The 25,907-nt window shown below is 42.9% G+C and overlaps 1 protein-coding gene across 9 annotated transcripts in view; it reads left to right on the top strand.

Moving 5' to 3' along the window:
• HIBCH (3-hydroxyisobutyryl-CoA hydrolase) overlaps positions 1–25,907 on the top strand; it is a 536,626-nt gene that overhangs the window by 305,607 nt on the left and 205,112 nt on the right. For all 9 annotated transcript variants that reach the window (XM_073558177.1, XM_073558173.1, XM_073558174.1 and 6 more), the window contains one exon: positions 12,392–12,444. In XM_073558177.1, the coding sequence (XP_073414278.1) occupies positions 12,392–12,444 (53 nt within the window). The remainder of the gene's footprint in view (positions 1–12,391; positions 12,445–25,907) is intronic.

The following is a 25,907-nucleotide window of genomic DNA, read 5'->3' as shown; positions in this document are numbered from 1 at the left end:
TTCTTCTTTATCCTTCTAAATTGATTGGCCGGTATATTACGCAGCCATTTTGTGTAATGTCCACTCCTGAAATCAATATATGAATTCCTGTCCGTAGGCTTAAAGTATGTTTTTGTATGTATCCTTGTGCCATCAGAGAAAATTGTTAGGTCCAGGAAATTGATGCTTTCTTCATGTATTGTTCGTTCAAAATTTATCCCCCAGTGGTTATTAATTATGTCACTGAAAAACTCCTCCATGTCACCAACTTCCGTGTCCCAGATCAGGAATAAGTCATCAATAAACCTTTTATATAAAACCAAGCCATTCTTGTATTTGTTTCCATATATATGTATGTCTTCAAAAAGACCCATAAAAAGATTAGCGTACGAGCAAGCTGTTTTCGAACCCATAGCTGTACCATACTTTTGATGGTACATGTCACCATCAAAGGTGAAAAAGTTATTGTTTAATATGAAATTTAGGCCATCCAGAATGAAGTTGATGTTCCTTATATCCAATTGTATGTCTCTTTTTAGATAGTATTCAATACAGAGTAATCCTATTTCATGACCTATATTCGTGTACAATGATGTAACATCCATGGTGACAAATCTATATGATTTTTTCCATGTGATTCCTCCCAAAATCCTGATCATATCCGTAGAATCCTTAATATAGCTTTCTAATTTCACCACGTATTTCTGTAAATTTCTATCAATGTACGTGGCAAGGTTACTTGTCAGGGAATCAATTCCTGAGATTATTGGTCGCCCAGGGGGATTGTCCAAGCTTTTATGAATCTTGGGGAAGTGGTATAGGAATGGAATGGGGTGTTGCCTTTTTTTTAGAAACTTCTTTAAGTCCTTATTGATTATCCCCTGTTGGAATGCCATGTTTATTTTTTGATTGTGTATTTTTGTTAATGCGGGGTACGGGTTATTTTTTACTTTCTCATAGTATTTAGTGTCCGACAATAATCTTAATGCTTCTTTTTTATAATCATTGGTGTTTTGTATCACTATGCCGCCCCCCTTATCGGCTGCCCGAATCACTATTTCACTATTCTTACCCAAATTTTTCAGGGCTTCTCTCTCTTTCTTCGTGAGATTATTCTTATCCCCCCTTATGTTGCCGGCTTTCTTCATTAAGGTGTCCTTTTTAAGATCTTTTAATAGTAAGTCTTGGAACGTCTCTAGTATATGACCCCTACTTTCCAAGGGATAGAAATTGGATTTTGTTTTCAGAGTAGGGTCAGATGGTGCTTCACTTTTGTTATCTTTCGTGTCATCTGGCTTTAATAAGAAATGCCTTTTGAGAGTCAACCTCCTAATATACTGATGCACATCTATAAAAAGTTTAAAATCGTCTGGTTGGTTCGTGGGGCAGAAAAGTAAGCCCTTATTCAGAAGCTCCTTTTCTTCTTCTGTCAATGAATAATCTGATAAATTAATGACATTATTATTAGTTACTGTTATCTGTTTCAATCCCGGAAAGTGATCTTTGCTTTTTTCTTTATTTCCTCTTCAGCTCTTTCCCCTTTTTTTCTTTTTCCAAGAGTGGGACTGAAAAATTTCGTTATATTTTGATTTGTTACGTTTACAGCGGCTAAAAAAGGAACTATGCCATTATTTTGATTTTTTGAGTTGTCTAGTATAACCTTTTGTGTATGGGTATTGCTACCTGTTTCTATAGGTGTTGGTTTTACTATACTGATTAAATCCTCCTGGTTCTGATCAGTTTCTGTAATAATCATTAAGTCGGGTACAGAGTTTTTATTGTTTTTCAATGGCTTATTATTGTCATGTAATATGATTGGGTCTAGGGGCCTCTCTCTGTTGATTCTATCGATGAGTTCTTTGATTTTGTTAAGATGTTCATCAACATTAACTGTTCCAGTTCCAACAGGTTTTGGATCCTCTGCATTATTATGTACTTGTGCTACAGTAATGACTTGATTGCTGCTAGCTGGCTCGTTATTGGATTCTTCTTTGTTTATATTCCTATCCCCATTGATTAATCTTGTCATGCTGCTAGGTAATTTTTCTATCACGATGAAACCCTCATCATCAAATATTTCATCTGGAAAAAGGCTTGACTCCTCTTTGCTATCTATTTCCTCCTCATCCATTGTCTCAATTTCATTAGTGCTCACAGTCACTGTGGATCTTAGGTTCAGTCCCTGTGTGCTGGATTTTTCAGGGCCGTGCCTAGACACTGTTTTTGTCTCTGTCTGCATTTTGTTCCCGGTAGGTGCTATCTCCGTATTATTCTTCCTAAAATCTATAGTGTTTTGACTGTCTTGACTATTACTAGTGTTATTTCTTGTGTCTCTCTCACCAGGGGTCTTACCCCTCCTGGAGCTGTTGGAGAAACTCCTTCCTCTATGCTCTTTGTGGTGTGTGGGAGTTCTATTCCTCCTATATGTATTATTCTCCATATCAGGTTTGTACTGGGAATAGTCCTGTCTATCTCTGTTGAGCTTCCTGGACTTCCTAATTACTGTATCGTGTTTGATTTGCGTCAAACTAGTGCTGATATTAGAATATATTCTTTTAAATTCAGTACATGCATTAAACCTATTCAAGCTTGCACTGATTATGTTAATTTCTTCTGTTGCAGCATCTGCAAGTTTTGACCTTTTATCACATAAAATACTCAACAGCGTGTTCATACATTTTCTCAAAACAAAATTCCAATTTGTGGTAAAGTCATTATCATCAGGAAATGGAGAATTCAATACCAATCTTAGCCCCCTGGGGCAGATGTTCTCCTCTGTGTAAACAGTCAAAAACCGGGCATCAATGCCATACTGCACCTCCTTTTTGAGGGCATGCAAAAGTTCCTTCATAGTCTTAAGTTCCTCATCACTAAAGTTCTCACCACCAGTCACATTATCCTCAGAAGATGTTCGACCAGTACCTATGGTGCGTTGTATCAACTTCTCTCTGGAAGCAAATCTTCCACGCAAATAGTCCATCTTATCACGCAAAATTTATGCAGCACTCTGTTCCAAAACGGGATGCTAAGCCCCAACCGTCACTCTCCCACAGAAACGATGATTCACTGTATCAATGCAAAAAGGGTGGGGGAACAAGAGGCGCAATAGTGCCCTATCACTAGTGACACTACGATGTGAGTGGTGTAATGCAGTTCCACTCACCTATTCCAGTTGTGTGACCCACAACTGGCTTGAAGACATAACACAGTATCAGCTGCTGCAGGACCTCCACCGACCACTCCAACGTGGAAAAACTGCCAGAGAATATGGGAAGCAAGGTGTGCCACAGTCCGCGCTGCTGAGTCCACAAAATCACCTGGGATGCAAGATGTTGTAACAAAGTACTTCTTTATTCCTTCCTACGCGTTTCGGCGCCCTTCCTGGCATCTTCCTCAGGGATATTACACCAGCCATAGGAGCAGGGAATTTATAGCCCCTTCCATTAGCAATTATGGGTGTGTTCTGCTTACATATGATGTCATAATGGTCATCACTGGGGGAGGGGCCAGCATTTTTGGCACAATTTCACACAAATAACATAATAAAACAAGAAAATCCTTCAAAATACTTGCTAAAATGTACATAAAAATCCTACCAGTAAAATGATATGAAGACCTTCATAAAAATTGCAGCGGAAACATTGCCAAAGTATCCAGACTGTCAATGCAAACACAAAAAACATTTTTTTAAAAAAAACATTATCTCCCGACTTTCAGGGTAGTAGAACCCATGTGTTTACTGGTTTCATTGTTTTCTCTTGTGACTTATGTTGAGCGCCACCGTCCTGCTAGTATCAGTGCCTTTGGAACATAGGTTCTATGAACTATTTTTGCACAAAACTATCCTGTGAAATATGTGATACTATGGTTTGTTAAAAAATTATTATAAAAAATTGCAATGAACAATTTTCTTTATTTTTGTTTTGTAGGAGGGAATCAAGGAGCGATGCCACTATTAAATAAACTTCATAAAATAGATTATTTCTAAAATTAACTGCTTTTAAAAAACTTTTATTTTTATTATTTATTATCAATAAAGAATTATCTAAAAATTTCCATTATATAATCGTATTATTAAAAATGGCCTGAAAAATGTGTCTAACATCTTCCGTGTAGTTATGGTCACTATTTTATATATTAATTGTGGTGGTGTCACCCATGAAACGTGTGTCTGTTGGTCTAGCACACCTGGGTTCTAGTCCCCAGGAAAGTCACAGGTCTCCATGCAGGCATAAATGACATAGTACAAAGGACAATCAGGAAAAATTATAAATTGTTGTGAGCTTATGCTTATTGATTTCAGGAGTGGACATTACACAAAATGGCTGCGTAATATACCGGCCAATCAATTTAGAAGGATAAAGAAGAATTGCACTTCCAAGGATGACTACGCTTCTCTATCTGAAATACTCAGAAAAAGATTCCTAGAGAAAGGATACCCAAAAAAATTGATATCCAGCACACAAAAGCACAGTGGAGAAATCCCGCAAGAAACCCTCCTTATACAGAAAGACAGAAAAGGGACAGGGAAGAACAAAGCATTCAATTTTATAACGACTTACAATAATTGTCACAAGTCAATCAAAAAATGCCTTCATACACACTGGCACTTACTTCTAAGTGATCCAATATTAAAATCCATTGTACCTGATAGACCAGGAATTACTTTCCGCAGGGCGCCAAACATTAAAGGGATAATAGCTCCTAGTAGGCTCAACAGAAGACAACCACGAATTATGCCAAAGTACTGCAGAAAAAGACATCAAAATGTAGAAAAAATAGATGCCTTTGTTGTCGGAGCATCCAACAGACAATCAGCTTTAAATCCGCATCAACGAATGAATCCTTTACCATTAAACACGACATGAATTGCTCTACAGAGTTTGTAATTTACCTGCTTGAGTGTCCATGTGGCATGCAGTATGTTGGCAGAACTATCAGACCACTTCATGAGCGGCTAAACAAACATCGTTCAAATATAAAGAGTGGGTATAGAGCACATGGAGTGTCATTCCATTATGACACGTATCATAACAGAGATGCAACAGCAATCAAGATAACCCCGATCGATCATATAGCAGTGAATATAACCAACAGATTCGAGCTGCTCAAAAAACGTGAAAAATATTGGATGTTTAAACTGGACACATTAAAACCGAGAGGGCTAAACATAATTTCAGAACTAATATAAATTATAATCCCCCAACCCCCCCCCCCCTTTCTCTTGGTCACATCCTGAGTGGGTAAGAATGGCGCACCTTAGTAGGAGGAATTCCTGCATCCTTATGTTACACACTTAAGCAAGCCTCACTTTATTTTTTCATTCTATCTTTTTTCATTTTATTTATTTTTTCTTGATCGCACGGGTATATCTAAACACTTAATGTCTCACATACACCTAATGACACATTTATTTTGTTTAACCCCTTAGCGACAGAGCCAGTTTGCAGCTTAATGACCAGGCCAATTTTTACAATTCTGACCACTGTCCCTTTATGAGGTTATAACTCTGGAACGCTTTAATGGATCCTGCTGATTCTGAGATTGTTTTTTCGTGACATATTGTACTTCATGTTAGTGTTAAAATTTCTTCGATAAGTCTTGTGTTTATTTATGAAAAAAACAGAAATATGGCGAAAAAATTTTAAAATTTTGCAATTTTAAAACTTTAAATTTTTATGCCCTTAAATCAGAGAGATGTGTCACATAAATTTCTTAATAAATAACATTTCCCACATGTCTACTTTACATCAGCACAATTTTGGAAGCAAAATTTTTTTTTGTTAGGAAGTTATAAGGGTTAAAAGTTGACCAGCGATTTCTCATTTTTACAACAAAATTTACAAAGCCATTTTTTTTAGGGACCACATCATATTTAAAGTCATTTTGAGGGGTGTACATGACAGAAAATACCCAAAAGTGGCACCATTCTAAAAACTAGACCCCTCAAGGTGCTCAAAACCACATTCAAGAAGTTTATTAACCCTTTAAGTGCTTCACAGGAACGAAAGCAATGTGGATGGAAAAAATTAACATTTAACTTTTTTTTGGAAAAAAATTTCTTCAGAACCAATTTTTTTTATTTTAACAAGTGTTAAAAGAGAAAATCAACCACAAAATTTGTTGTACAATTTCTCCTGAATACGCCGATACCCCATATGTGGGGGTAAACCCCTTTTTCAGCACACGGCAGAGCTCGCAAGGGATGGAGCACCGTTTGACTTTTTCAACGCAGAATTGGCTGGATTTAAGATCGGATGCCATGTTGCGTTCGGAGAGCCCTTAATGTGCCTAAACAGTGGAAAACTCCAACAAGTGACCCCATTTTGGAAACTAGACCCATTAAGGAACTTATCTAGATGTGTGGTGAGCACTTTGAACCTTCAAGTGCTTCACAGAAGTTTATAATGTAGAGCCGTGAAAATAAGAAATCCATTTTTTTTCCACAAAAATGATCTTTTCGCCCCCAAATTTTTATTTTTACAAGGGTAACAGGAGAAATCATACCCCCACAGTTATTATGCGATTTGTCCTGAGTACGCTGATACCCCATATGTGGTGAGGAACCACTCTTTGGGTGCATGGGAGAGCTTGGAAGGGAAGGAGTGCCATTTTGGAATGCAGACTTTGATGGAATGGTCTGCGGGCATCATGTTGCGTTTGCAGAGCCCCTGATGGGCCTAAACAGTGGAAACCCCCAACAAGTGACTCCATTTTGGAAACTAGACCCATGAAGGAACTTATCTAGATGTGTGGTGAGCACTTTGAACCTTCAAGTGCTTCACAGAAGTTTATAACGTAGAGCCGTGAAAATAAGAAATCCATTTTTTTTCCACAAAAATGATCTTTTCACCCCCAAATTTTTATTTTTACAAGGGTAACAGGAGAAATCATACCCCCACAGTTATTATGCGATTTGTCCTGAGTACGCTGATACCCCATATGTGGGGAGGAACCACTGTTTGGGCGCATGGGAGAGCTCGGAAGGGAAGGAGTGCCATTTTGGAATGCAGACTTTGATGGAATGGTCTGCGGGTATCATGTTTGAACCCCCAAGCGCGTCACAGAAGTTTATAAACTCAGAGCCGTGAAAATAAAAAGTCTTTTTTATTTCCACAAAAGTGATTTTTTTAGACCCCAATTTTTAGACCCCCAAAGTTGGTAAATAGTGGAAACCCCTCAATTCTTGCTCCAACCCTAACCCCAACACACCCCTAACCCTAATCCCAACCCTAATCCCTAATCCTAATTCTAACCCTAATCCTAGTTCGCCCTAACCCTAGCCCAACCCTAGCCCTAACCCTAGCCCAACCCTAACCCTTAACACTAGCCCAACCCTAACCCTTAACCCTAGCCCAACCCTAGCCCAACCCTAACTATTAACCCTAGCCCAACCCTAGCCCTTACCCTAGCCTAGCCCTAACCCTAGCCTAACCCTAGCCTAACCCTAACCCTAGCCTATCCCTAACCCTAGCCTAACCCAAGCCTAACCCTAGCCTAGCCCTAACCCTAGCCTAGCCCTAACCCTAGCCTAACCCTAGCCTAACCCTAACCCTAGCCTAACCCTAGCCTAACCCTAACCCTAGCCTAACCCTAACCCTTATGGAAAACTGAAAAAAAAAAATATTTTTTTTATTTCATTATGTGTGCCTATATAAGGGGGTGATAAACGGGGGGGTTATGTACTATTTTTATTATTTTGATCACTATGATCGTTTATCATAGTGATCAAAATAATGAATGGAATCTGCCAGCCGGAGCCAGCAGATTCCCGGCGGGCGCACTGCGCATGCGCCCGCCATTTTCAAGATGGCGGCGCCCATCGGATGACGCCGGCGGGCGCGGGACCACCGGGAGGGGACGGAGGACAAAGGAGAGGTACCGGGAGGGGACCGGGGGGATCGGGGACCCTATTTCTCTATCCTCTGATGTGCGATCACATCAGAGGAAAGAGAAATTAAATGTAAAATCGCGGCTTTTTTTTATTTTTGCGGTCGCCGTTATAGGGTTAATAACGGCGATCGCAAAAGCGGGGGTCGGTAAAAACCGACCGATTCATGAAAATCCGACACTGGGGGGCGCTATTCACTTAAAGAATTAACGGCGCTGTGGTTTAAGTACCCTTAATTACCGCCGTTAAAAGGCGTATCGGCGGTCGTTAAGGGGTTAAATATATATCAAAGTTGGTATCCTATCTAGAATTTCACAATTTCCTAATTTAATATGCATAAGCTCACAACAATTTATAATTTTTCCTGATTGTCCTTTGTAATATGTCATTTATGCCTGCATGGAGACCTGTGACTTTCCTGGGGACTAGAACCCAGGTGTGCTAGACCAACAGACACACGTTTCATGGGTGACACCACCACAATTAATATATAAAATAGTGACCATAACTACACGGAAGATGTTAGACACATTTTTCAGGCCATTTTTAATAATACGATTATATAATAGTAATTTTTAGATAATTCTTTATTGATAATAAATAATAAAAATGAAAATAAAAATAAAAGTTTTTTAAAAGCAGTTAATTTTAGAAATAATCTATTTTATGAAGTTTATTTAATAGTAGCATCGCTCCTTGATTCCCTCCTACAAAACAAAAATAAAGAAAATTGTTCATTGCAATTTTTTATAATAATTTTTTAACAAACCATAGTATCACATATTTAACAGGATAGTTTTGTGAAAAAATAGTTCATAGAACCTATGTTCCAAAGGCACTGATACCAGCAGGATGGTGGCGCTCAACATAAGTCACAAGAGAAAACAATGAAACCAGTAAACACATGGGTTCTACTACCCTGAAAGTCGGGAGATAAGTCACAAGAGAAAACAATGAAACCAGTAAACACATGGGTTCTACTACCCTGAAAGTCGGGAGATAATGTTTTTAAAAAAAAAATTTTTGTGTTTGCATTGACAGTCTGGATACTTTGGCAATGTTTCCGCTGCAATTTTTATGAAGGTCTTCATATCATTTTACTGGTAGGATTTTTATGTACATTTTAGCAAGTATTTTGAAGGATTTTCTTGTTTTATTATGTTATTTGTGTGAAATTGTGCCAAAAATGCTGGCCCCTCCCCAAGTGATGACCATTATGACATCATATGTAAACAGAACACACCCATAATTGCTAATGGAAGGGGCTATAAATTCCCTGCTCCTATGGCTGGTGTAATATCCCTGAGGAAGGTGCCAGGAAGGGCGCCGAAACGTGTAGGAAGGAATAAAGAAGTACTTTGTTACAACATCTTGCATCCCAGGTGATTTTGTGGACTCAGCAGCGCGGACTGTGGCACACCTTGCTTCCCATATTCTCTATATAGCCAGTGTGGGTTACTCCGGACTTCCAAGAAAGAGTTTGTGGTCCAGACGGATGCTTGAGAGGTCGGATGTGATAGCTGCATTGTCACAAGAAATAAGTAGGGAGGAACATCCAATCCAATACCTAAGTGGGAAACTCTCCTACTGTGAAAAGAATTGCGCCATTGTGGTAAAAGAATGTTTTTCGATCAAATGGGCGATTTAAGACTTTGAAGTGCTACCTGCTAGGCTGAAAGTTCAGGTTAGTGCTAGACCATGTGCCCATGAGATGGATGAGTGAAAAGAACGGGAAAAATGCCCGTATGACTATGTGGTTTCTGGCGCTCAATGACTTCAGCTTCCACATGGAACATAGGCTAGAGGAACTACACACTAACACAGATGCCTTGCCGAGGATTCTCTGTCTAGTGACTGAAAATGCCAAACCTCTGGCTTTGGACGGGGGGGGGGGGACATGTAAGAGGGTCATTGGTAATGTGCTAGAGGGGAGAAATGTTTCGTGAGAATAACTTCAGTAATATGAACGTGGAAGTTTGTTCCAGCTAGAGTTGGGTGTGACGGTTGTTCACCATATCTGTGGTCCAGTAGGTAAAGGTGAAACCTCTGGACTTATTGATTGTTCTGTGTGTGCTCTGGAGGTGAAGCTTATCCACAGAGCTGCAGTCTTACTAAAGAGAACTGAGCCCTATTTTCTGATCTCCACAGTTATGCGGTATTTGGAATGTAAAGGATGCTGTTTGTCTGTGCCAACAAGTCTAAATATGGCTATTTTTTCTGTTGATCTGGTTTATGATACATATTTTAATAAACCAGCTGAAGACTTAAGGCCTGTTTCACACATCCGTTTTTTGGCATCCGCATGCCTCCGTCAAAGTGTGAAAAAACGGATCCGTTTTGCCGCAAACGGATCTGTTTTTTTGACGGATTTGCGGTAGCCGCTAATGGAAGTCTATGGGACAAGAAAACGGATCCTCAAAAAAATGGCGGATCCGTTTTTTTTTAACGGAAAACGACGGATTTAGCCAGATTTTAAAAAACGGAAGTGTGATCCAGGCCTTAAACGAAAAGCATTACTTTGTCTACCTCATTAAGCAGCTGAGTGAGCCAACTACCACCGCGGTGATGGTGATAAAATAAATCCTTTTTTACAACTGGAGTACTGCTATGCGTCCTTTTTCTATACATGAACGACCTGTTAGCCATGTTGGCCCGGACTATAGATTATCATGTTTTTTATCTTTTAAAGTAAATGCCATATAAAAGCTAAAGAGGGGGGATTGCTTGTTATAGTCCTTCCTGACAGTTATTGTATTTTAGTTTTCTAATCTTCTGTATAACACAATCCGTAGCACTGGACACCTGCCAGGATCTCTTCTATGATAATTAAAGTAGGGAGTAGTCAGGCAGTATATACGGAAACCAAATGCTCTCAATGTGTTTTCTCGCTAGTAATAAGGTGCTAATTTATGCAGAAAGCATAATTGCCTCTACAGTAGACTGGACGTCTCTAGTCCATACCAGGAACATCAGTGGAAATGCAATATTTCAGTGCCTCATTTATAATAACCTGACGTCAACACAATCTCTGGATACTGTATATCTGTAATTGGGATGTCATACTGGTTCCAGTTCTACAAGTGCCAGGATTTTAAACCTTGGGAAATCATAAAAATGTAATACCAACCTGAATTCTAGATATATGATAGTAATATTTGGTGTGTCTATAGTAATATTTGGTGTGTCTAGGATTGTGAAAGTATGCTCAAAAATAAGCCTCCAATATTAGTCCATTTGGAGGTGTCCTGCACCGACTTCTTCTTGCATACAATGAGCCATCCTACTCTCATTTGAGCAACAAGAGGGTTCAGAGGTATGGATGGGACCCATTAAAATCTCTCATACAAGCAAAACTCAGGATTAGACCCTAGAGAAATGACAAGTATCGAAGATGTGTCCAAATTTCCTTGGCAACCCCTCCAACAGCAAGTTTCAAAATACGTAAGGCATTTCTGTATTCAGTGCCTTCAGTTATACTATTTTAGCCTTTTTTATGTCTTTTTATCATTTTATAGTTGTCATTTTTTCCTATATTAAGTCAATTTAATAAGTTTGTTCCTTGCTCATATAAACCTACTCACAAGCTTGAAGAGGGAAGGTATAGCCTGGTTGTTACCCTGTCTATGGCAGTGTGCAAGCAATGGCCCTGTCGGATGCTTGGAAAAGCTGGCTGTGCATAACATTGAGTGGTGGCAGCCAGAGGTGCTTTTCAGGTTTGTGAACTGGCTTAGCGCATTGTTAGCCTATTGCGATATGTGGGTGGATGAGTGAGTGTGAGAAGAGGAGACCCCATTTACAGTCATTTCCAAGTCATGTTTGCAGCACGTTCGCATTATTACACTGCCTAAGACAGAATAGAAGAAAGTCACGGACGCCAAAATTATAGTAATGAAAACTACTATCTGACCCGCCAAAAAACAATTCGACGTGATGAATGCTGTGAAGGCAACCCCCCAAAAAACATGTATTCATTTGCAGTATTTTTCTTAATCTGCCCAGAACATAAATGTTTTATTTTTTATTTACACCACTTTGGGGTACATTTGTTATATTGTATATCCTATCCCACAAATTGCAAGCCTTTATGTTGCTATATCAGCAGGAAGATACAAAAATGTAGTCTTTCCTGAAGTCCAAAATAGGCCATGTCATTATGGAGTTAAAGGGCACAGATTTAAGTTTTCCAGTTGTTACAGTAAATTAATGTTATGGGATGTTATGTATGAAGAACCTTGTTTTTTCTAGTTTCATTTTTGTAAAAATGGTGCAGTTAGTTAATTCAACCATTACTTTGGTATGAGAGCTTATGTTGGTGTGTTGATGTTTGATAGTTGGCGGACCACCTTACAGTTCCTCTGCTGATCAGGACATTGAAAGAGACCCCCCCTCCCCCACTGCAGCTTGAACCTCCTATCTCTTCACTGTGCTGATCATTGGGGGCCCAGATTGAGCTATAGATCAAGAACTCATTATTAATCAGTGCTAAATACAACATTTATGATTTTTTTTTTCTTTTCTCAGGGACTTGCAAAAAGCCATATGTGGCTCTCATTGATGGAATTACTATGGGAGGTGTAAGTACACAACATTTCTATGCTCTAGAACCAGACCTAGTGTGCTGACTAAGTACATATAGGTAACAAAACTTCATTTTCTTGAGAACAGAGCTTAATTTTCTGATACCTTGCTCCAAATCCCATTTGCCTTAAACAGCTATCTATTTAAAGAAAGTGACAATTTAAAGAGAACCTGGCGCGGGTATACAGAGCAGTGGCTGTAACTGTGCCCCTGGCGCTGACTGACAGCCGGCCCCAAAGCAGAGCCAGTGTCAGTCGGGGGCGTGGCTACAGCCCTGCGCCAGCACCACCCCCCGTGACTTAAACTAGAACATAGCATAGGGAGAATAAAGTTCATCTTCTCCTGGCAGCGTGCATCGGTCAGGTTAGTAACCCAATTAACCTGTAGATTAAAACCATATCTGTAGGTTGATAGCATCTTTTCTGGTGACAGGTTCCCTTTACAGAGGAGCTAATTTAAATGTGAAAACCATATGGCTGCTCTTCTTATTATATATTGGAAAAAAATGTTTACCAAAAGTGAAAGTTTTTTGCCAGATTTCTGGCAAATAAAATAACTTAATTTACTATGCATATTTTTCCAGCATTTTTCTTTAAAGGGATTGGGTCATGATGAAAGTATATATGCAAATTACAACAGAATGCATTGTAATTATTCCACAAGTGATCCTCAATAGGATCGAATAACATTGAGACCAGGGAAAGTTCCAAAATGGTACACTTGCTCAGACATAATAAACAAAAAAAACTGAGTGTAAATCCAAAAGATAACATTCAAATTTTATTACAATGTCAATATACATGCACAAATACATACAAAGAAAGAGTCCATATATAGGGGAAGGGACAGACAAATGGGTGTATAAACCGGGAAATTAACCAATAGTAAGAGGTGGGAAGGTGGTTTAAAGTACCACTAATTACCAACATGTAATGATATATAATGGCATACGGTTTAAAGTGCATGTGCCTGCATGTAAACATCACAAGGTAATCAACTAATTAGTCATACCGCATTAAGGAACTCCCAAAAGGTACCTTATAATAGCCCATATTACCAATATTAAACCCTGAAAACAGTAACCACTCTTACCCATAGTCCCTCGCTCAGGGGTCCGGAACACGCAGGCCCATGTGTAGCGGGTCTGAAAAGAGAGAGATACTGCAGTAAGGGGATTTGTGTACAGGGGCTGAGATTAGGTATTATTATTACTAGTTGAAACACAAGAGAACACAAAATGACAAATTTGCAAAAATAATCCGTTTTTTCCGTGCTCAGCATGGTTTGGGAAACCCCACCCCTCTCCTGTGTGACATGCACATAAATGAGCTGTCTTACACCACAAGCCCATATGCTAGGAGGCGCCCATCTGTATCCTGTTCATTTAGACACTGTTTCACATGTTCTGGTTTTAAATACATCAGATAGGAACTGCTTCGTGAAGGTTTACCGTGATGTGGTGAAGCAGCTTGGTATATATTTTTTGCAAGAAACGTGTCGACTAAATACCCTGTATTTGTTATACAGCACTTGCTGATTACTGTCATGTTTTATTACAGAGTATTTTTGCAAATTTGTCATTTTGTGTTCTCTTGTGTTTCAGCCATTGGGTGGTGTGAGCAGTGTCTTACCGACTTGTTCACACTTGTGCATGTCACATGTGTTTTTAATTTGTTTTTTCCGTGCTCAGCATGGTTTGGGAGACCCCACCCCTCTCCTGTGTGACATGCACATAAATGAACTGTCTTACACCACAAGCCCATGTGCTAGTAGGCGCCTGTCTGTATCCTGTTCATTTAGACACTGTTCAGGTTTTAAATACATTAGATAGGGACTGCTTCGTGAAGGTTTACCGTGACGTGGTGAAGCAGCTTGGTATATATTTTTTGCAAGAAACGTGTCGACTAAATACCCTGTATGTGTTATACAGCACTTGCTGATTACTGTCATGTTTTATTAGAGTATTTTTGCAAATTTGTCATTTTGTGTTCTCTTGTGTTTCAGCCATTGGGTGGTGTGAGCAGTGTCTTACCGACTTGTTCACACTTGTGCATGTCACATGTGTTTTTATTATTAGTTGAGCTGTGTTTTTTTTTTTTGCTTCATGCTAATAGATCAGTTTTATAAAACTGCAACTGCTGTTGTGTTGATGCATATGATAGATTATCTTCTGCCATATGCATCAATACACGATATTTGCAGTTTCATATCACTGATCAGTCAATAGCAGATAATGAGCGGAATGCTACACTGCCTTTGTGAAGGCATGCAGGACAGTTGAGCTCTGTTAGAACCATCATCAGCTGACCAATGATGTAAAACCCCACTGCAGCTATACTGATGCAGACAGCAGAAGATAAAATCAGCAAGGCAGGGTTATGTACAAAAGCACAGAAGCATATTTATCCTAGGTGAGGCTAGTCAGGAGCATAGGAGATGGGGGAGAGGTATGCTGCGCTGAACAGAAGCAATTGTTGTCAAGAAATGTAGTTCTATCGTTCTACAAGATAAAAAGAGGACCACACATTCAAATATGTGATACAGGATGCACCAAAGGGCAGACAGAGATTAAAAAATAAAAAAATACAAGAAAGAATTGTGATGTTGTGCTTAGTCTGTATATCAATAATAAGTACACTGTGCATTGGGAGAAATAATGTCTATTCCTGAAAATACCTAAAATATAATATATAATAAAAGATATACTGCTTAAAAAGGAGCACTTGGGTAAAGCAGCCAGCAGATGGCAGGCTTTCACTTCTGCTGTGTGCTACTTGATGCATTTACACCCTTGTAGGCTGGAAGAGTAAATCTTTAGTAAAGAAAAATTATGAATTAGAAAAATGTAGCCTTTTATTGCAGTTCAATCATTTCAATAATAATGTAGAATCACTATTCAAAAGTACTATCTTATTAAACTTTCTCTAACTTTTTCACACGTTTTAAAAAAAAAATGTCTGATCTGGATTATTCATAGATATTTGTCTATTAGACTGTTTTCCTTAGACATGGCCTAATACATGCCTGCACATTTTTCAATGATAGGCAGAATTATTCCAGTGCATGATTTGCTAAAATTAAACATTAAAAATAAAATTTCTCCTTCACCTCATTGGGGGACACAGATACTGTGGGCGTGCTTCTGCCGCAAGGAGGCTGACACTAAGTGAAAAAAAGAGGTTAGCTCCTCCTCCGCCGTATACACCCTCGCCCCTATTGCAGGCGTAAATCAGTCTTTTGCTTAGTGTCCATGGAGGCACACGTCTGTTTTTTTTTTCTCCAGACTTTTTCATCTTTTTCCATGAAGATTTGATGGGCAACAGATCCCATTGAAAGGGTCCAATTTCCCCAAACCAACAACGGGCGAGCACGTGCGAGTGGCCCTCCATGTATCCTCTCCCGCGTCGTGGTACACAATGCCGGACTTAGCTCTGAGCACCCCTAGGTATTGAAACCATGGGCTGTACAAAGGCACAAGACTAGTCCGTGCGGCCCCCACTGCTCCACCAATGCTTAGACTGCGGTGCTGCAAGGTGGCGGATGGTCCCTCTCCTCACCCCCTGAAGGGGTTAGATGGAGCTAGAGTGCCTGCACCGTCCTATTTTATCAAGGCCCCCTCACATACCTGCGCTCAGGCTGAAGAGGATCATCGGTGAGGAGAGTGTCTGGGAGGGCTCCTGCAAAGATCTCAGGGCTGGAGCCCCCAGCCGGCGGAAGCCACCGGCCATGCAAGGCTGAGGGTGGCTGGATCCGTCAGGCGGCGCCGCGCAGTTAGTGGCGCCATGTTTTTTGTGTACTGCGCCCCTCCGGTCGGGTAGGGGAAAAATTGAGGCCGCGGCTGGAAGTCCCGCCCCTGGGGCCACGCGTCACTTTCGGCGGTCCACCCCGCACTGGGTGGAGGCGAAGAAATTAGGCCCCGGCTTCGGAGCGCGGCTAGGCCGCAGAAAGGAAGCACCACCCCTAGAGCGGTTTTACATGCTGGCTCACTCCCACGGCTGGCGGCGCGCGGTTTGAAGGAAGAAGCCAGGACGGGGGGGCGCAGGACTGGGTAAGTGCTGCCCGAGAGGCCATGCTACAGGGAAAACGAGGTGCTACCTCCTCCCCACATCCCCAGCAGCGGACAGATACAGCATGTCCGGAAAAGCAAAGACGCGCACGTTCTTTTACACTGCATGCATCTTTTCTCGGGCTGCATTTCCGCAGGCGCAGAGCAAGCGATTATGCGAAGCCTGCAAATCCGAATGCGCCCAGGAGCCCTCCCTTGCGACCTTGACCAATGTGTCAAATCCCCCGGAGTGGGCCCTATCACTGTCACAGTCCATGGCGTCGCTTACAAGAGCAATAGAGTCCCTTCAAGCCCCAGATAGGGGCAGGGACAATGGCTCGCCGGCCTTAGAGGGAACCTCCACCTCACAAAAGCCTCCGGCCTGCAGGGGCCGCTCTCATTCCAGGCAGACCCAGAGGAAACAAATCCACACGGTGTCGCCCAGTCCATCCGGTGCCTTGGCATCCGTAAGCTATGCCAGTGGTTGATAGCGAGCAGACCTCAGATTGCGACTCAGAAGAGCCCCTTGACCTGGACACTCCAGGGTCACGTGAAACAGTAGACAGCCTCATAGAAGCCGTCAATCAGACCCTGGGGATTGAGGATGATCCCGCAGAGGCTACGGGGCATAAAGTGGCATTTAAGCGAGTGAAGCACCCGCACAGAATTTTTTCCTCTCACCCGGAGTTTGAGGACATAGTGCAGTGGCACAGAGAACTTCCAGACAGGCATTTCTCGGGTCAAAAGGCACTCGAAATAAGGTATCCGTTTGCTCCGGACCTCCGTAAAAGATGGATGGAATCCCCGATGGTGGCTCCTCCGGTTTCGTGCCTAGCCACTAAGGCCCTGCTATCAGTCCCTAGTGTTTCCTCGATTAAGGATCCCACGGATCGCCTTATAGAGAGCTTAGCTCGCTCAGTATATGAGGCGTTAGGGTCAGCACTCGCTCCCTCGTTCGCAGCAACTTGGGTAGCCAAGGCTATGATATCATGGTCAGAAACATTAAACAAGGTCGCGCAGGAGCAGGATCTACCTGCAGAGATTTTGGAGGTCACAGGTCAGATGACGATGGCCGGAGACTACGTAATCAATGTGTCTTTGCATGCGGCCAATTGCTCGGCACTGGCTGCCGCTAATGCAGTTTCTATCAGAAGAGCCCTATGTTTAAGGACATGGCGAGCCGATTCTTCTAAGAAGTCCTTGACTTCCCTGCCTTATCAGTGCGGCCGCCTATTTGGGGAGAAGTTGGATCAACTTATCTCTGACTCCACAGGAGGAAAGAGCGGGTTTCTCCCTCAACAAAAGGTCAAACCGCTTTTTCGTCACCCGTTTCAGGCATGTTTTTGGGCCTTTCGCAACACCGGGTGGACTACAGCAGCCAATTCCGCCGCCTCAGGCCGCCCCAACCAGGATAAGGAGCGGCATGTCTCATATGGAGCCAACCCATTGAGGAGAATGTGTACTCAGCAGCCCAGATCGAGGGGATCCAGATCCCAATGATCGTTGGCCAAATGACTCGACGCCTTTACCAGACGACACCAGCAAGGTGGGCGGCCGCCTGCTCTGGTTTTTCCATGTCTGGGCCAATGTCGCTCACGATGCATGGGTAAAGGAATTGGTGACTTCAGGTTACAAAATAGAATTTGTCAGATACCCTCCAAGACGTTTTTTTCTTTCCCGGCTTCCCAGGGTGGATGCCCATGCGAGGGCTCTATTGGGAACCATCAAATCGCTCCGGCACAACGGAGTCATTGTTCCAGTGCCGGAACACGAAAAAAATCAGGGGTTCTATTACAACCTTTTTGCGGTTTCGCCACCACACGACCCAGGGACGGGGGTCGCCACAGGAGGCACGCCTGCCGATCAACTTATTGGAGTTACGAGCAATTCGTCTGGCTCTGCAAAAGTTTCATCACTTTCTAGCAGGCCGCCCTGTCCGGATTCAATTGGACAACACCACGGTGGTGGCTTACATAAATCACCAAGGGGGCACCCGCAGCAGAGCAACCATGCGCAAAGTGGGGCACGTTCTGCAGTGGGCCGAAGCAAACCACTCGGTGATTTCGGCTGCCCACATCTCGGGCGTGGAAAATTGGGCGGCAGACTTTCTCAGCCGGCAGGGTCTTGTGTCCGGAGAGTGGTCTCTACATCCCGAAGTCTTCCAGCAGATTTGTCAGCTGTGGGGAACTCCGGATGTGGACCTGATGGCGTCCAGAGTCAACGCCAAGGTGCCCACATATGTCGCTCGGGCCAGGGACCCACAGGTAATCGCTGTGGACGCGTTGGTTCTGCCATGGAACCAGTTTCGCCTCCCATATCTATTTCCCCCGCTGCCACTACTTCCGAGGGTCATAAAGAAGATCAAGACGTAAGGGGTTCTGGCGATTCTGCTGTCCCCAGACCGGCCCCGTCGAGCGTGGTACGCAGATCTAATGCAGCTGCTCGCCGACGTTCCTTGGCGCCTGCCAGAGCGCCCAGATCTACTTTCTCAAGGGTCGATTTGCCACCCGAACTCAGGAGCCCTGAGTTTGACGGCATAGTCGTTGAATCTTGGAGTCTAACCCAGGCAGGGTTCGGGAGCAAGGTGGTCGCTACAATGAATAGCGCCCGGAAGCCTGCTTCAGCACGATTTTACCACCACACCTGGAAGGTGTTCTTTGCTTGGTGTCGAGGCCGCGGTGTTTCTCCGCTGAGATTCTCGATCCCCAACATCTTGACTTTTCTCCAGTCGGGCCTAGACTCGGGCTTAGCCCCAAGTTCCCTCAGGAGACAAATATCGGCCTTATCTGTCCTGTTCCAGCGCAGAATTGCTACCAATCTGCAGGTGAAGACTTTCATCCAGGGAGTCTCCCACTTGGTACCTCCCTATAAGGCACCTATGGACGCTTGGGACCTTAACCTGGTCCATAGGTGTTCTGCTGGAAGCTCCATTTGAACCACTTCAGGATATCTCCTTGAGGTACCTTTCCTGGAAAGTGGTGTTCCACTTTCCATAAGGATAAGGTGGTGCTCCGACCAGCCCCTCCTTTTCTGCCAAAAGTCGTGTCCTCTTTTCACATTAATGAAGATGTTGTCTTGCTTTCATTTTGTCCAGCATAAGTGCACCGTGTGGAAAAGGCTCTTCATACGTTAGACCTGGTAAGAGCCCTCCGGAGGTACGTGTCGAGGACGGCACCCTATCGTCAGACGGACACGCTGTTCGTGCTCCCCGACGGGCGCAGGAAGAGACTCGCTGCCTCAAAATCGACCATAGCCTGATGGATTCGTTTGACTATTCAGGAGTCCTACCGCATTAGAGGCACGCCGATTCCAGCAGGTATCAGAGAGCACTCTACTCGGGCAGTGGGCGCCTCTTGGGCGCTTCGGCACCAGGCTTCGACGGAACAGGTTTGCAAGGCAGCAACCCGGTCCAGCCTGCACACATTTGCCAAACATTATAATATCCATGCTCAGGCCTCGGCAGATGCGAGCCTGGGTAGAAGGATTCTCTAAGCAGCGGTGGCGCACCTTTAAACAAGAGGTGCATGTAGCTTGGATCGGTGAGTCAATCTCCCACCCAGGGACTGCTTTAGGACGTCCCATAGTATCTGTGTCCCCCCAATGAGGTGAAGGAGAAACATGGATTTTTGTGATAACTCACCGTAAAATCCTTTTCTCCGAGACGCTCATTGGTGGACACAGTACCCACCCTATTAGCCAGTTGGCTCTTGTTTTGTTTAAATTTATATGCATTTACTAATTTGATATAAGGGTGGTGTTTTGGACATGTTGTACCTGTATTAAGGCTGATTTTGTTGTCCTCCTACTGCTTTGGCACCAAACTGATTTCCGCCCACAATAGGGGCGAGGGTGTATACGGCGGAGAAGGAGCTAACCTCTTTTTTTCACTTAGTGTCAGCCTCCTAGTGGCAGAAGCATACACCCACGGTATCTGTGTCCCCCAATGAATGTCTCGGAGAAAAGGATTTTACGGTGAGTTATCACAAAAATCCATGTTTTATGGCCTAAAAAATACATTTTGGTGGTGTCCCACAATCACAACCTATCACTTCTTCCCAATCATATGTATGTGTCTGCTCACTGAGGGTCTCAGCACTTTCAGAAACTGAGGTCCTGTGTACCCTGTTTTTGCAAGTCAGCAGTGAGTATGCGAGACCACTGCTTAAGGCATACCTCACAACCTTTTAAGATTATGCAGTGCGCGTTGCCACAAATTTCGACCAGCCCCAAACCACGCACATTTCCCATTTCTTTCGCCCCTGGCAGGAGGAGTTGTCAGAGGGACGGTGGCAGTGAGGGACATTTAGAAGATGCCCAGTCTGCAGGGCGTAGACCCAAATCCAGGACTGTCCGCTGTACTCGGGTTGGTTGGGACTGGAAATAAGTGGATCGATTCTCTGCACTCTGGTCCAGATCAATGGCAGCTGGAGGGAGGCTGCACATCTCTTTCCTTACCCAGCGCGCCTTTCGATTAGCCAGGTCCTGTGCAACGTCATCTGTGCCTCCTGATCATCTTTAATTGGGACCTGTGGATTCTCTTTTGTTCCTTCATTCACAGTCTGAGTCGCCAGAACTTTATCTTTTTGTAGCTTCAGTAAATGACATCAGGCTTTTTTGTGTCTGTAAAGCCCCCGTCACACACAGCGATCTCGCTAGCGAGATCGCTGCTGAGTCACAAGTTTTGTGATGCAACAGCGATCTCACCAGCGAGATCGCTGTGTGTGACAGCTATCAGCGACCGGCCTCCCCCTGCCGGTTATCGCTGTTCGTTCCTGAAAGGTCAGGACTTTTTTTTTTTTTTGCATTAAATAAGGCGGAACGCACATAAAAGAAATGCATCGAACACGCATAAAAGAAACACAGAAAACAATGATCAGAGAAGATTGTTACTGCGTAGTATGGTGTGTTAATAAAGAAAAAATATCAATCGCAGCATTTTTTTACGCCATTTACTGATCCCCATGAATAATCTGATTGCTGTGTTGTGCAGGTCGTCACTATTACAAGGACATCAAATATGTCTGTTATTTGCTGATTTTTGATGTTCATTATTTCTAAGAATAGCAGAGTAAAATTGTCAGGGCCCTGTCAGCACCGGCAGTCTGCCACAGCTGAGCAGGGTGACTCACCCACACTGCGAGGGAGCCCGGGGGTCAGGTGTCGCGTGCAGGGCTGTGGAGTCGGTAAGCCAAACCTACGACTCCGACTCCTCAATTTCCCTGACTCCGACTCCCACATATATTGCTTATATTTAAGTGAAAAATTTAGTGTAGTACAATGTGAACATCAGACATTTAATAATTTTTATGATACAATAATCAAGATATTTAGATAGAACATAATATATATTTATTGGAATACAACTTTAGAACACAAAAAACTGTAATAAATTGTAAATATGTAATATCGATTACATATATATAGTGTGTGTGTGTATATATATATGAAACGCGTAGTCGTATCTGCACGACTTTCCTGCGTTATTGCTGTTTTGAACTGCTTGGACCATTGCATTTTAATGGATTTAGGAATAAAAAGAAAAAAATTTTTAACAGCATCCTGGATTGCTCACGTTATTGCTGGACTTTGCTTTGTCGTTGTTCACATTTGTATGGATGGACTCCTACATCCAGATCTGGGCACAACGGAGTTAACCAGGTCAGCTGAGGTTCCAGGTGGTTCACAGGAGTGAGCTGGTCTACATTGTTGGATATATATAACACTATGTAATAAACTATGTAAGTGGCAAAAAACAGTTTTCAATAAATACATAAATAACTAACTAAATAACATTTGTGCAGTCTATGTATTTGTTCTAAGAAATAGAATTGCCTCCATCATATCCTCCTTCATAGATGACCTCAAATCTGACCTAATAATTTTAAGGCCAGAGAACAGCCTCTCTACACTAACTTGGGTTGGGAGCAAAGCAGTAACCACATGGGCAACATCTCAAACAATTTCCTGGTATAAATGAATTGCCTCATGCACTGTCAGTTTTGATGAACGGTTGAATTTTTCTATTTGAGAGCAAGTGAAACATTTTGCTGAAATATGGTCAATCTTCTTGCTATAGGAGATGGAGTGAAATCTTTTTCCTTGCGGCAACGCTTTGCCTGCTCCATGTCATCCAAATACTTGTCAAAGTCAAACACCTCATCTGATGAGGATGAAGATATGACAGCAGTAGCACTGTCAGGACCCAAGTCCTCTTGCGCCTGGCAGTTCTCCTGTAGGCCACTCATCCTAACTGCTACCTCAGGCAGAGCTTCTTTTCCTTTAGTAAGCTGTTGACCATCCAGCAATATATGATGACTTGGGTCCACATAAACAGCTGCCAGAAACATTTTATTTTCCAATAGCTGTGTCTCTCTCCGTTTCATTGAAGCAGAAATGCCATCTGTGATTAAACCTCCTCTTTGGGACAAGCAAAATAGCAAGTTCTTCCACTCCCGTATGAAAATGCCAGGAGTTAAATCCTCAGCTTGTAATTTTTTAGTCACGGTAAATGGGTGATTAAGCAATTCCTTCAATTAGCCTCCTGTGTCCACTGACCTTCATTTAGGGTTACCAGAGGGTTTGCCATATCTATAAGAAACGGTTTTAGTTCAAGCAATCGCTCAATCATTAAATAAGTGCTGCCCCACCAAGTGGCTTGATCGACAATTGCCCCTTTCCCAGCATGTCTCTTCAAGATGGAATCAATTTTAGGGGTTTTGGCGGTAATAACCAATTTCCTCACTTTTCCAATCAGATTTCCAGCATGTCCCTCTTGCAGACTATCTCTTATTGCCAGCTGCAGCGTGTGCGTAACACAGCGCATGTGATGAATATGAAAGTGTTTTGATGCACCTTCAACAAGATCATCTATTTCTAAAGTATAATTTTGCTGTTCTTCTGTTGTAATATCTGTTTGTTCCTCAGTTACATGAACAGCACTGTGGCCTTCCATCTCAAACACACTGAATCCTAAATATTCTTCTAGCTGTTGTTCATTACTCTCATTCATCAGTTCAATTGTACTTATCATGTTAGAAGCATTGTCCGTTACAATAGCAAGAACCTGTTCTTGTGTGAATGTAGCCTTAGATCAGGAATAGAACAGCCATTTATAGAACATTTCATAACTTTCCCAAATTCCTATGAAAAAATATTCAGCACATTCTGCATTGAACTACTGTACCCAATTTATTATATACTAGCTGAAGAGCCCGGCGCTGCCCGGGCATAGTAACTAACTGTGGTTAGTTATAACAAATTATAATTATCCTCCATCCCATAGTCCCGTGCCCATATACCCATCATACATATCCACCATCCCATAGTCCCGTGCCCATATACCCGTCATACATATCCTCCATCCCATAGTCCCGTGCCCATATACCCGTCATACATGTCCTCCATCCCATAATCCAGTGCCCATATACCCATCACACATCTTCCATCCCATAGTCCTGTGCCCATATACCCATCAAACATATCCGCCATCCCATAGGCCCGTGCCCATATACCCGTCACGCATATCCTCCATCCCATAGTCCAGTGCCCATATACCCATCACACATCATCCATCCCATAGTCCCGTTCCCATATACCCGTCATACATATCTTCCATCCCATAGTCCCGTGCCCATATACCCATCATACATATCTTCCATCCCATAGTCCCGTGCCCATATACCCGTCATACATATTCTCCATCCCATAGTCCCATGCCCATATACCCATCATACATATCCTCCATCCCATAGTCCCATGCCCATATACCCATCACACATCCTCCATCCCATAGTCCCGTGCCCATATACCCATCACACATCCTCCATCCCATAGTCCTGTGCCCATATACCCATCACACATCCACCATCCCATAGTCCAGTGCCCATATACCCATCATACATATCCTCCATCCCATAGTCCAGTGCCCATATACCCATCACACATGCTCCATCCCATAGTCCCGTTCCCATATACCCATCACATATCCTCCATCCCATAGTCCTGTGCCCATATACCCGTCATACACATCCTCCATCCCATAGTCCAGTGCCCATATACTCATCACACATCCTCCATCCCATAGTCAACCATTATGACATCATAATGAGCGGCTGGGCTTGATGACATCAGCGTCGCCATGGCAACCATTGTGACATCATAATGAGGGGCGGGGCTTGATACGCACACACTGTTTCCCCATTATGTAGATAGAGACATTATGACATAATGAGGGGCGGGGCTTGATGCGCGCACACTTTTTCCCCAGTATGTAGATAGGGGCAAAATTGTTTGGTGAATTGGAATGCGAGGGGGTTAAAATTTCGCCTCACAACATAGCCTAGGACGCTCTCGGGGTCCAGACGTGTGACTATGCCAAATTTTGTTGCTGTAGCTGCGACGGTGCGGATGCCTATCCCGGACATACACACACACACGCACCTACATACATACATACATACATACACACTTTGAGCTTTATATATTAGATTTTAGGAGTCGGTCCATTTTATTCCGACTCCACCAAAATGAGCACCGTGTTGTGAGTTCATTCTCTGGTTCACCAGTTGTGAGTTCTCCTTCCAGACTCCCTCTGGTGGTAACAGGAGGTAGTGAGGCTGATTTGATCGGTGGAGATCTGCCATCTGAGAATGAGGATGACGATTGGTCCTCAGGAGTCTCAGATTGGATTTAAGACACCCGACGCCCTATTCAGTTGCTGGTGATTCCTTCTGGCTTGTCAGCTCTTGGTTTTCAGCTCTGTTCCAGTCATCTAAAGCTAAGTTTTTCTGCTAATGTTCACACTTGATTTTTTTGGTCTATTCAGTTTTTTGTGTGGTCAGCCAGCCCTGGCTGGGGGCTGTGCTGAATTTCCACTCTTATTTATCAGTATTTTGCCAATTTGCTTTTTGTCCCTTACTAGTTCTGTCTCTTATTGCTCTGTCTCAGAATATTTCAGAGTGCTGATATAGTGGGAGAAGTCTAGTGACTTCAGGGTTAATTTTGCTATCAGAAGTGTTGGACATTATTTTTGTAGGGTTTTTTGCAGGTTGCAGACAGTGTCTTTCCTTTCCTTTCCTTTCTAGTTAGTTTGGGCCCCATCGTTTGCTCAGCCTATTTTCCTGCCTGTGTTTGTGCCTTCATCTTGTTTCACCATCAATACATGTGTGGGGGCTATCTATTCCTTTGGGGTCTGCTCTGGGGCAGTTAGTTTTCCCCTTTTCATGCTTCAGGCTTATTTAGTCCTCCGGCTGTGACGAAGCATCTAGGAACATCGTAGGTACGCTCCACGGCTGCTGCTAGTTGTGTGGTAGGATCAGGGATCTGCAATCTGCATAGTTACCAACCTCTCTGGTTTTCTGTGACTTAGATTGTTTTGCTTTTTTCTCCTCGGTGACCCATTCATAACAGAATCAC

Source organism: Dendrobates tinctorius, unplaced genomic scaffold (assembly GCF_039654945.1).
Source record: "Dendrobates tinctorius isolate UK_male_01 unplaced genomic scaffold, ASM3965494v1 ptg000254l, whole genome shotgun sequence".
In the NCBI taxonomy this organism is placed as follows: Eukaryota; Metazoa; Chordata; class Amphibia; order Anura; family Dendrobatidae; genus Dendrobates; species Dendrobates tinctorius.
The sequence above is the reverse complement of the archived record's forward strand: the minus strand, read 5'-3'. Positions and strand labels throughout refer to the sequence as shown.